The 13,200-nt window shown below is 33.7% G+C and overlaps 1 protein-coding gene across 1 annotated transcript in view; it reads left to right on the top strand.

Annotated features, from left to right (window-relative positions):
• PCLO (piccolo presynaptic cytomatrix protein) overlaps window positions 1-13,200 on the top strand; it is a 328,283-nt gene that overhangs the window by 181,821 nt on the left and 133,262 nt on the right. Inside the window, exons 8-9 of the mRNA XM_036760651.1 lie at window positions 12,087-12,195; window positions 12,928-12,995. Of these exons, the coding sequence (XP_036616546.1) occupies window positions 12,087-12,195; window positions 12,928-12,995 (177 nt within the window). The remainder of the gene's footprint in view (window positions 1-12,086; window positions 12,196-12,927; window positions 12,996-13,200) is intronic.

Here is a 13,200-nt window from a genome sequence, read left to right as displayed (position 1 = left end):
TTCTCTTTTGTTTTTGTTTTTGGGGTTTATTTTTTTCTTGTTTGTTTTGTTTTTTTTTTTTTTTTGGTTCTGTTTCTTCTTTCTCATGATTCATTCCATTGGTCAAAATTCTTCTCCACGACTTGACTAGAGCATAAATTAATTCAATGCGAAGTTATACATGACAGTTATATGAGACTTCATGCCGTCTTGGGGAGGGAGGGGGGAGGGAGGGGAGAAAAACTGGAACTCAAAACTATGTAGAACCGTGTGTGGTAAACTAAAAATAAATAAAACACCTTTAAAAAAAAAAAAAAGAACAAATCCCCTTAATAAAAGGATTTGTTGGGACAGCTAGGTGGCACAGTGAGTAGAGTACCAGCCCTGGAATCAGGAGGACCTGAGTTCAAATCTGGCCTCAGATACTTGACAAATGTACTAGCTGTGTGACCTTGGGCAAGTCACTTAACCCTAATTGCCCTGCCCCCCCAAAAAATAAATAAATAAAAGGCTTTGTTCTGTAAAACCTGGACTCAGGCAAAAGGCCACACCCAAGGACCTAGAAGGCCACATGTGGCCTTGAGGCCTCAGGTCCCCCACCCTGGATGCTCTCAAAGGTCCCTTATATCTTTAAATCTATCATCCTGTGAGCCCAAGTTTTTCATTTGTCCAACACATCCTAAACACCAATACCTATGTAAGTTAATTCACAGTTATGTTGCTTTTGAAACGATTTCAGACTCTTCTGAAATTCTCTAAACATACTTTCATTTTGTTTCTAAGTTTATATTGGAAATTAGATTTTCACTATTAATTTGCCAAAGAACTACATTTAACAGAAGAAACTAATGAAGAATGAACTACTTTTTTTATTACTCCCCTACTACATAATTTACTTAGCTGACACCATGAAATTACCCCTTAAAATGACATAAGAAATGAATTATAGAAGACATTCTATTTTATAGCCTATTCATGTTACAGAAGTAGATGGGTAACAGTCAATAAATTGAACCCAGTCCTAAAGTTTAACATTATTGTTATATTTTCTGATTACTTGGGAAAATTAGTATCCAACAAAAAGGAATATAGGACCTAAGAGATATTCATATCCAAATGTGTCCACCCTTACTTTAATATTTTTATATCAACAAAGGAACCTAAGAAGAAGAGTTATTTTATATTGAGTAGAAACTTGAGTCTGAAATTAGCATTCTAGACTGGGTTATTGAGATATTTACTTCAAAGGATATATTTCATATGTTAGGGTTCACAGCTTGGCTTCTGTTTATTTGTGTGGTTTTTTTTCACATTATGACTTAACTTCTGCTTATTTGTGTATTTTTAGTTGATTAACATTTCTCTAGAGAAAAAATATTGAGCTTTCAGTTCAGTTAAATGTTATAATTTGTATTATGCTTTTTAATTAACCTCCTATTTGGAATGTATGATAAGAAGTGGCTTAGCTATGATGATTTTCTTTACTAGTGTTTCTGAAATTTAATAGCCTTTTTATGAAGCTCAGAACTGGAACTGTGTATGATGTTAAATCACTGGCAGTTTTTGTGAATGAGATGCATATTTTCAGAATCTAAGTTGGAAGAATTAGTAGTATTCCATTTGACCCTTCATTCATACTTGAAATTGAGCCTAAAGAAGTAAAATGAGTATTCTGAAACTGTGTATAACATAGAAAGGCATTTATATGATTCTGCTTGATATTTCTAGAATGATACTGCTTTCTCCCTTTTTCTCACTAAAGAAGATAAAATTTTTACTGATTTTAAAAAGCTGCATGAAAGTATTAAAAGTATAATTGAGTACTACAGCTGACTAGACTTGGGTCCTTTGCAGGTTCTGCCATATACATTCTCTGAAGCATTCTCTTATATATTGTTTCTGGTATTAAAAATACAGAGAAAAAGAAAAAAATACAGAGAATTTAGAGATGTCAGTAACATAATGGTGTAGGATAATCAACTTAACTTGACCTAATCATTATGATTTTTAATATGTTTGATTATTCATATATCACTAATTAAATATAATTGATTCTTTTGGAATCATTTTCTGAAACTTATATATTGGCTTTACTCTTTTAAAAAGAGGCTAAAAATGGCACATTTTAAAAGGTCCTGTAAGGCCAATCAGTAAGTGAAAGATCTTTCCCCTACCTTTGAATAGGTCTCAGGTGGGGCCAACAAAGGGAGGCGTGATTAGAGGCAGACCCACACCTTTTCATTAACTAAGTGTGAGGCCCCAGGCCCATACCCTTTTGCTAGTTAAGCTGATGTGGGCATGAAGTCCTCAGGGCCCTAAGGGGAGTTGCCAAAATCAGACCAGAGGTATGTGCACTAAATTCTTGTCAATGAGATGCCAGCTTGGACTCTGTAAAAAAAGAACCCAGAACAGAAAGCAGCAGAACTGGAAGCAGTGGAACTGAGAGTGGCAGGATTCAGAAGCAGATATTGAGAGGACATTGAGACAGCAGACATTAAGGGAAAACCAGCATTGAGAGAGATTGTAGAGCAGACAGTACAGAACAAGATAGAGTTGTGGAAATCAAGGAACTCGGAGTCAGCAGAGCTACAGGATAGAGTACTGAGCATAGAGTTAGGATTCATGAGTGATCATTTACAGGAAGGACCAAGGGGGGATGGGGGGGATGGGGGGGGTTGGGGGGTGGTTTGCAGGATGGTTTGGCTCCTTGTTATAATACTTTGTTTTAATTTCCTTGTTGCTACATTGAGGTGGGATTACTGGTTTGGGAATATAATTGCTAAGGTATGGAATTGGAATTACTGGTCCTAGGATTGGATTCTCTCATGTCTAAATAAATGTTATACTTCCCCTGCCTTCTTCTCAGAGAATTTCTTATGCTTTGTGATTCCAAACCATATGGGCATATTCATGGTCTTTCTCAAGGTCATGAATCTTGCCTTACTGATATAGGTCCTTAGTGAAATTGTGCCTACAAGTGGTTTGTGGTTCTTTAGAAAAGAAATCATTACAGGAAAATATACCCTTCTCTCTGTCTCTGTCAGTCTCTGCTTTTCTGCCATGTTTCCTCTGTCTTTTTTTTTTCTTTCTTCTCTTCCTTTCTCCCTCCCTCCTCCTTTCCAAGAAGAATAAAAGATAAAAAGAGACTAATATTTATTACATATAATTCATTTGCCATTCCCACATTTTCAAAAATCACACAATTCAGATTTTTATAAAAAATTTCAGAATTCATTGTAAACATATACAGACTCACACATAAATTGATAATCACATCTAGCCTGAAAAGTGTCTCTGTTCCTTATTTTCTATGGGGGTCTTGGTGGAAGAAGGAATACCCTACAAAAGGGTCTCTACTTTTCATTACTTGACATCATCAAATCACAGAATCACAGAGTTAAAAGGAATCTCAGAGGCCATCTAGACTAATTCCTATATTTTGACCATTTAAAATATTATTGCTAAAGAATTTTAAACCATTGATGTGTTTTGCACTGTGACTATACAAATTGTGAAGAAAGATGTTGAGATGTACATATATATTTCAAAACTATAGACATATATGGTATTTTAGCTCTTAGTAGTTGCCTAGCTGAGCTGTTGAAATTAAGTGACAATCCTGACCCTTTTTCAGCATGCTACAGGTTCCTACCCAGATACTTTAACCAATTAAAATATTATAGGTTTTTTTTTACCATGAAAGCCCCAGGCGATTGGGCATAGAATAAATTAGTTTGGATAGGAGTAGACAAAACTGTGCCAAAACAGAAAATAATACACTGAGAATATAATCTTGGTAAATTTCTTTATTAACATTGAGTTTTAGATGTGAATTCAGATTTCATTTAAGCAGACCCAATAAGAGATATAGACATCTGGGAATGAGACAAAGGATAAATAAATTTGGATGGGAAGAGACAAAACCATTTCAAAATATAAAATGATATATCAGAATATAATCCTGGTAAATTCCTTTATTAATATTAAGTTTTAGATGAGAATTCAGAATTCATTTAATGCTTCCCATTAGGGGATCCTGTCTTCTAGAAATTAGCATAAATGCTATAGACACTTGATGATAAGGGGCAGAACACTAATTAAAAGAAGAGATGACACAAAGAATAAAATGGGATTTAGCATGGATAACTGACTTGAGCTACTTTATTTGTTGCCTGCCTTCTAGGAGCTGTCCTGTTAATTGCCAGTAAATCATCTTATTTTGTATTACTGTCTGTGAAATTCAGGGTAGATGGTAAAATCTACAATGTAGGCTCAATCTCATTCAACTACAGCTGTGTTGTTGATGTGATTGTTAATTTTTCATGCTCTGAAAAAAGTTTTATTGGTGCCTTAAGAAAAACCAAAAACAACCAAAGTAATTTCCAAATTTTTTGCAGAAAGAGTTCAAAGCCAACCAATGTAATGGCTTTGTCTGACATTATATGTGACATTCTGCGTCCCTAATTGTCTGCCTATTTAACCAAGCAACAAAATTTTGTTTGATCGTATATCCTCTGGGAAAACATCAATCATCACATTTAGAAGTGCTTAAACATGGTTTTCATTTAAAATATTATCGTTATCGTGTACATCATTTTGGCTCTTCTTGCTTCAGTTCATATCAATCTCTATGTATCTCAAATTTCTCTGAGTTACTCATAGTTTTAATTTTCTATAGTGCAATAATATCCCATTAAATTCATATAGCAAAATTTGTTCAGAAATTCTCCAATAGTGGAGTACTCACTGATTTCTTGTTAGTGTTCTTTGCTACCACACACACAAAAAATGTTGCTATGAATATTTTGGTATGTACTGTATCTTTATTGTTTCCTATCTTTGACTTCTGTGGAATATATACCCAGTAGTGGGATCACTGAATAAAAAGGTATAAAGCATATTGACGTTCCTTCTCTAATTCCAAATTGTTTTCCAGAAGGATCGGACTCGTTCACATTTCTAACAATAATATGTTAATGTTAATTAATCATGCTGCCTTCCTCCACTGATGATTTCTGTTCAATTTGTTACATATGAGTTAAGACATTGGAGTTCTTTTAACTTTTATTTCTCATATTCTTAGTGAAGAAACATATTTGAATAATTGTTGATATTCTGTGTCTTCTTTTGAAGATCTTTTGTATAACTTGACTATTTATCTATTGAGAATGAATGACTCAGTCTTATGTCAATTACCTACATATCTTAGATATATCAGACTTTTATCAGAGAAGTTTGATGCTAACTTTTTAATTCTATATTTTCTCTTGCATTGGGTTTATTAATGTGAAATCCTTTTAATTTTGTTTTTGGCATAGACATTTATTTCATAGACATAGAAGAAACTTCCCGTGAAGAAGCTCCCTCCACCCATGTATAGTGGCTTCTGTCCTGAAGCTAGTGGTCTTAGAGAGTTGCCCTGGGAACTGAGAGGTTTTGATTTTTTCCATGTTCGCACAGGCATTCTGTGCCAGAGGAAAGAAATGAATTCAAGTCTTCCTGACTCTGGGGAAAGCTATCTATATACTTTGCCAGAGTGTCTCTCATTTTAGATCACTTAAATGATCTAGTTTCTCTTTTGTGATCTTCTCTATTCCTTGTTCATTATGAATCCTCTCCTTAACCATAGTTATGAAATGATACAAAAAGTACTTTCACTGTATATTTTAAATGAGGTGAATTTATGATATACTGTTGATCAAGTCAGAGTTTATTGTTGTGTGTGGTATATGGTAGAAGATGCTCCTCTGATTTCTAGGTTTCCCAATCATTCTTGACAAATAGAGAATTGCCCCTCTTTGCCCTTCCCCTAGTAGCTTGTTTCTTGGGGTTTATCAAACACAAGGCTATGCTGATTTGCTTCTAGGTATTATTTGTCTATCCTGTTCCTAATTAGCTTTTAATTTCTTAACCAGTATCAGAAACTTTGGATGACAGTTGTTCAGTAATGTAATTTGGAGAGTCTACAAGGCATGGTGGAGGTACAGGCTTGGTGTCAGAAAAAACCTGGTTAATAGTCCTGCCTCTGACGTATACCAATTGTGTCATCATGAGAAATTTGACTTAACCTCTCAGCACCCTGGGGAAATCTCTAAGATTATATGTTATAGCATCCAATGCATAAGTGTGTATATATATGTACATGTGTGTATAGAAATATATATACACATATGTATACATTTGTGCGTATATACATGTATATTCTAATATGAAATTTTAAATATATTTTATGTATATATGCATTGATATATTTATCAAGCTCATTATATGTTACATGTGTCCATATATATGTATATATATTTTCCTCCAGTATTATGATGTTTCATGGAAGTCAGCTTTTAGTACAGAACTTTCTTTAACTAACAGATTGACAGCTCAACACAGTCATAAATGTGTGTGCAAAGGTGTATTTTGAAATCTGTTACTACTAGTCTCCATACTTTTTTTTCATTTTTCCCATGATCCCATGTTCCTCTAGATGAATTCTGTTACCATATAAATGAACCCTTATAGTTTGGTTTATGTAGTACTAAATGTGTACGTTAATTTTGGTAATATCATTTTTATTATATTAGTGCAGCTCACCCATGAACAATGAATCTCTATCTTATTATTCAGAAAACAATTCCTTTGTTTATCTAAAGGGGTATTATAGAGTTGTATTTATATAAATCCTGAATATGTCTTAGGAAATTGAAACTGAGAAAAGGTATAAATGTTTAAAACCAGAAAAAAATAGAAATTTTTAAATGTTGTTTACTTTGATTTTTTCTTTAACATAATACTATTCAATTCAATCTAACCTTCACATAATACCTATTCTGTATCAAATACTCTTCTGTGATGTGTGGAGAACTCAAAAGGTTGGGAAGATATAAGCCTCTGCTTTTGACAGTTATACTCTAATCCCCTGGAATTAAAAAAAATACACATACATGAAATGATGAGAAAAACTTAAAGGAACTTATGTTATAAAAATGATGAGTAAACATTATGTCCAAGCAAAGAAGCTGTCTTCTCAATATTTTAAGTAAATCTTATGAATAATAATTTAATGAATATTTGCATGTAGATTCTACCACATTTTGATGTTAGTAAATAGAGATGCTCTTATGTTCCATCCAAGCTAGTAATAGCTTATTTATAAAATATTTATTAATTTATTTATTAAAAGCATTTATTCTTATTTTCCATCCAAGTTAGCAATCACTTATTTATTCATTTATTAAAATTGTTTCACCTGATAATTTCATGTCCTTTTCTTAATTACTATGGGCATAGAATATACAAGTATGCTTGATACTCATATTCACTGTGTTTTGTAAGCATGAGAAAAAGAGATTTTATGTAGCAAGAATTACGTTTTAATATCTATTGAATATGAAAGCATTGATAAACAGAAATCCCAAAAAAGACCTTTTATTTTTGAAATTTTGTCTTTTTTCTATTTTAGGTTCAATTTTCTATAAAAGCAAAGCTTATTTTTACTCCTTTATGTCAGTGTATCATTAGAGTCCTCTTATTCTATAGAGATAATATTTATACATCAAGATCTGAAGATATTCTTTGATTTGTGGCTATGAAGCAGCCTTGAAATCAGTAAATATATACTAATCCTATAATGTTCAAAATTTCAATTAAATTAGAATACTCAGTGGTATGTATGGTCCTCTTGGGTGCAGCCTTTTTACTGATTTCCAAGGAAATCACTGAATATATACTAATCCTATAATGTTCAAAATTTCAATTAAATTAGAATACTCAGTGGTATGTATGGTCCTCTTGGGTGTATGAAATTCATTGCTATTATCAAATGATATTTCCAAGATCTAGTTACCCATTTTGTTCAGGTTTATTTTTAACACATTAAAATAAGGGTACCAGTGAACTACAGCATAGTATGATTAATGATGAATCACATAAATTTAGCTTATATAGCTTTCCTCCACAATGTATTTCTTTCAAGGACACATGATTACATAAATAAAACACTTCAAATGGCCCCAGGTAATTTTTTTTCAGCTCCATTATAGACTTTGTGTAATGTTGGATGACTCAGACATAAAGTCATCTGCCACTCCTCCCCCTTCAGCAAAGAATTTTGTCTTCAAATTACTAAGAAATGAAACCACCTGCTGTGAGTGCCTCTACTTCCCCAAGTCCATAATACAAAATCTGGATACTGAATTTTTCATGCTTATTCAAGTTAATACCATTTTCTAGGACTGCTTTCTGAATCACATACTCTTAAAAAGTTATCTTGTTATCTAAACACATAAAAATTCATTAGTATAAAATAGCATAAATAGTAGTAGTTCCATTTGATACCATTATATATCTATATGAGTGTACTTAATTATCACAATAGTAGGAGAGCTTAATTGGGTATAATGCCCATTTTATAGATTAGAAAATTCAAAATCAGGTAGCTAGTTAATGGCAAGGCCTTAACTAACTTCCTTCTAACTTTACCCCAGAGTTGATGATAATTTCACCACTAGGTAGATTTTTGTAAAATGTGGTATGTAGTTATTTGTCATATCCCCTATTAGAATATGAGCTTCTTTGGTGGAGGATTGTGGGTATGGAATATGGTATAACTGATGCATTGATTAGTTTTAGTGAATTGTTTTTTTTTTCCTTCTGCTCCTTCTCTTTCTTGTTTTTCTTTGCAATTTTTTTTAAAACTAGGGAATAGGCTTTAAGTAGATTAAGCTAGCTTAAAGACAATGAATTATTATATTTACAGTGAAAGTGGGAAAATATTAATTTGGAAAAAACAATATTAGAGACAAATGGAGTAAAATATAAACAACTCTTGTAACTTTCAGTGTAAATGGATTAAATAATCAAATAAAATAAAAAAATTGAAAAATTGGTTTTATAAAAACAATATGAGCTTCTTGAAGGTTTATGCTGTTCAGTTGTTTTTCAGTCATGTCTGACTCTTTGTGACCCCATTTGGGGTTTTCTTGGCAAAGATCCAGGAGTGTTTTGCCATTTTTTTCTATAGATCATTTTACAGATGAGGAAACCGACGCAAATAGGGTAAAATGACTTGCCTACAGCCTCACAGCTAGTAGTATCTGAGTCTAGATTTGAATTCAGGAAGATGAGGCTTTCTGACACCAGGCCCAGCACTCTATCTACTGTGCCACCTAGCTGCCCTTCTTGAGGGTAGGGACTATGTCTTTTGGCTTTTTTTAATCCCTAGTGCTTATCACAGTGCCTAGCACATAGCACGTTTTTAATAATCTTTGTTAGATGACAGCCTGAGTAATGGTACTTTCATAAACTAAATGCCATAGAATATAACTTGGAAAATAAAAAAAAGCTGGCAAGTTGTTTTTGTGGTGGTGATTGTTGTTGTTGTCATGTAGTATGCTTAGAGTTGTAGAAAGAACAGTTTGGTGAAATCTATTGACACATCTGAATGTTTTTAAATGCATAACATAAAATATATAGAATTACATGAGGAGAGAGAGGAAGAGGGGTTGGAACATGTCACAGAACTAACACATAAAAGAGCCTTTCAAATAGTTGGGGGAATACTAAATCATTATACTAGATTTCTTTATCATTCCTCTTATAGTTTTAGCAATGATACTGAAAAATATTCTTCCATTTTGACCAAAAGATGATATGTATACTTTGCATTGTTAGATAAGAGGTTTGGGGAAATTAGTCAATTTCATATTTGAGAAGAAATTCTTGCTGAGAAAAATGGAGAAATGTGAAGCTGTTTCATTACCTATCAAACATCTTCCTAGAGAAATGTGATAATACAATTTCCAGATTATAATAGCACAAATAATAAATGTGTTGCAATCAAAATCATATCTTCATGAATATACTTTCTTTTTGGTGGTGGAGGGAATTGTCATTGAGTTTTATAATTTTTTTTTCCTTTTGTATGTACAACAGGTTGGGACTACTGAAACAAACATAAGGTCTATTAGAAGATAACGTTTCTTTGTCTAAGTTTTAGTAAAATAACGAATTTCACTATGAACATTTTGTTTTGATGGTGGCGGTTGTGTGGGCTTTTCTCTCCAATTTATTGTTGTGAGAAAATAATAGTTATTTGCAGTGAATAATGTGCTTTCCAACACACAGCTGGCTGTTACCCATACTCAGAAATCTCTCTCCTCATCTCTGCCTCCTGACTTCACTGGCTTATTTCAGGTCTTAGTTAATGTTTCATCTTCAAGAATCCATTCCTAGCTCTCATTAATGTTAATACAGTTCCTCTGAGATTGACAATTTATAAGATAGATAGATAGGTAGATTGATAGATAGATAGATAGAATATAATTGTGTGTGTGTTATCTTTCCTTGTTAGATTATAAGTTCTTTGAGGTCAAAGACTGCTTTTCCTTTCTTTCTCACTCCAGTACTGAACCCAGTGTCTCCCACACAGTAGGCACTTAATCAGTATTTGTTGACTTAAGTTGATTCAACCCCTAATGTTTAAGGGTCCAATTATGCTCTTTTTAGTCAGTGGGTGGGTAAAAGAGATGATAAGGGATCTCACATGGAATTTCTGAAGTTTCCCCAAATCAAATAATATAACAACAAAATTTCATCTTTTTGAGTCCCTTAGAATAGAATTTTGACAATTGTCAAAACTATACTTTATATACTAGAACAAAATGACTTTGTTAATAGTATAAACTAAGATTCTGAATAAGTATGTGAGCATCTGTAAAACAGACAGTACTGAATTATTAGCTGTGACTGATCTGAAGCCACACATTTAGTTTCATTACAGAAACAGTTCAGTGTTACAGTGGATAGAGCATTGGGCCTGAGGTCAGGAAGACCAAAGTTCAAATCCTTCCTCAGACTCTTACCAACTATGTAATCCTGGGCAAATCACTTAACCTATCTGTGCCTCAGTTTCTTCATCTGTAAAATGGGAATGATAATCATACTACCTACATCACAGGGTTGTTGTTACAGTCAAATACCATCTATAAAGCACTTCATAAACTCTAAGGAGGTGCATAAGTGCTAGGTATTATTATTATTAGTTTATTATAGAAAGAGAGCTGGCTAAGTGTATATAACTAAATCTGCCAAGAAAACCCCTAATGGGGTCATGAAGAATCAAACATAACTGAAAAAAAATAACTGGAAAAAGTTTTATGACTCGGCAAGTAAAATCTTTATGTAGTTGAGACATAAAAAACTATCAAAATAGGACACCTTGTAACATTCATAGAAAATTTCATTCTATCTAAGAATATGCCAAATGGAGGGATGTTGGGAGTGGGGGGGTGGGGAATGTGGTCAAGAAATAGTGAATTCTTGTGTAGAAATCTAGCTGCTGCCTCCACACCCTTTGAAGGAGCATTTGTCAGTCAAGCCATGAGACAGATTAATGCAGTAGCACAAGTATGTCATTTGAAATTAGGAAGAACTGAGTTCTAATCCTGCCTCAGAAACATATCAGCTATGGAATCCTAGATAAGTCATGTAATTCCAGGACTCAGTTTCTTCATCTGTAAAATGAAAAAGTTGGTTTTAGCGACCTCCAAGATTCCTTCCAGCTGTACATCTGAGGTTCTTTAATAAGAATGGAGAGCGGGCTTAACTATGTTGCAGATGAATTCCTGTCACTGCGCCTATTTGGTGGGTTATCCCCTCTTGTCCCAGCAGGGTTTAGGGTGAGATTCCCATCCTGCAGCCGCCAGGGCACCAAGGGATACTTACATAGTACTTCCACTTCCCTGTGCTCCAGGGAAGAATGGCGTTGAAACCAAAAATGGGCTGATAGGTATTTCTATAATGTTTTCTTCATGCCTGCTTGAATACAATGCATGTTTGTTGCTATCTGACAGACTTGGGCCTCCACAAGAAAGGACAAAAATTTGTATGCCCAGCCAGATATCCTTATGTGGTCAGGTAAGCTGATGAGACTAGATCTAATGGTTTTCTCGTGCTGTGAGATGGCTTTGATAAATATTATTCCAGAAACCACTGAGTTGAGATTCTCTGGAAGTGTGTGCTGAGTTGCTTACATTTAGGAAAAGAAATACTCCTTAAGGAATATGTGCTAGATGTATGGAACTTGTCTAAACCTATTCCCTTACTTGTTTTCCTAGGAATGCAAGTGTTAGAATGGAATGGAATTCCCCTGACTTCTAAAACATATGAAGAAGTCCAGAGTATCATTAATCAACAAAGTGGGGAAGCAGAAATATGTGTAAGACTGTGAGTTTTTCCCCACCTTTCTGTTTCCATTTTTTTGGCTTTTCATGTCTTATTTTTCTTTAAAGTTGTTAAGGTGGAACCTTTTGTCAGTTTGTAGGATTTCTCTGTATTTACATGTAATTAAAAAATAAAGCTTTAGCAGTTTCTTGTGTCTGTTATAACAAAAAAACTGTTTAGGATAGACAGAATGAACTCTCTTATTTTTAATAAAATGTCAGCAGTTCTTCCCTTCATGTCTTCTATTAAACATGTTTCATTTAGATGAAAGCTATAGCTCACTCATAATCCGTGAGTAATGTACAACTAGGTTCCAATTAGTGCAAATAACGAATCTTAATTGTCACACTATTCAAATCCACACTGCACATTTCTCTTTGGGAGAGAACGAGTGACCATATTTTACATAATTATAGCTTCAAACAGTGTGAATTTGAATATATGCATTCCCTACAGGGATTCATTATTCACACTAATTCTGACCTAGCAGTTTTTGCAGCATTTCAATATGAACTTGCATTTGCTCCATTAAAGATTTCACCTTAAAGAATCATTTTTATCAGCTACTTGACTTCTTTTAACAGCACTACAAATATGTAGTACCTACAGAAGGGGGGTTATGCTTGGGAGTTGCTTTATATATCATTGATCACTTTTCATTTATCGACCTAAATAAAAGACTTTGGTGAGAAGGAGGAAGGGCCTTTTGTCTCAGGCTTCTCTTGCTTTCTTTAGGGATATTAACATGCTCTCAGATTCTGAGAATCCCCAGCACTTGGAACTACATGAACCACCAAAGGCTGGTAAGTGAAAGAGATATATTTCCAACTGCCTAGCAACCAAATCCCTTAAATATAAAAAGGTGAAATAGATTTAGTTTCATAGGGATGGAGAGAGGACCTATGATTTCCTAGAGGGATTTCTTAAATGAGGACAGTCATTCTGCAAATGCAGGTGAACTTCTCTAAAATTTATAATATTAGGGAGTTGTCTGGAGAACCAAGAGGT

This window comes from Trichosurus vulpecula, chromosome 5 (assembly GCF_011100635.1).
Source record: "Trichosurus vulpecula isolate mTriVul1 chromosome 5, mTriVul1.pri, whole genome shotgun sequence".
Taxonomy (NCBI): Eukaryota; Metazoa; Chordata; class Mammalia; order Diprotodontia; family Phalangeridae; genus Trichosurus; species Trichosurus vulpecula.
This window is presented reverse-complemented; position numbering and strand designations above follow the sequence as displayed.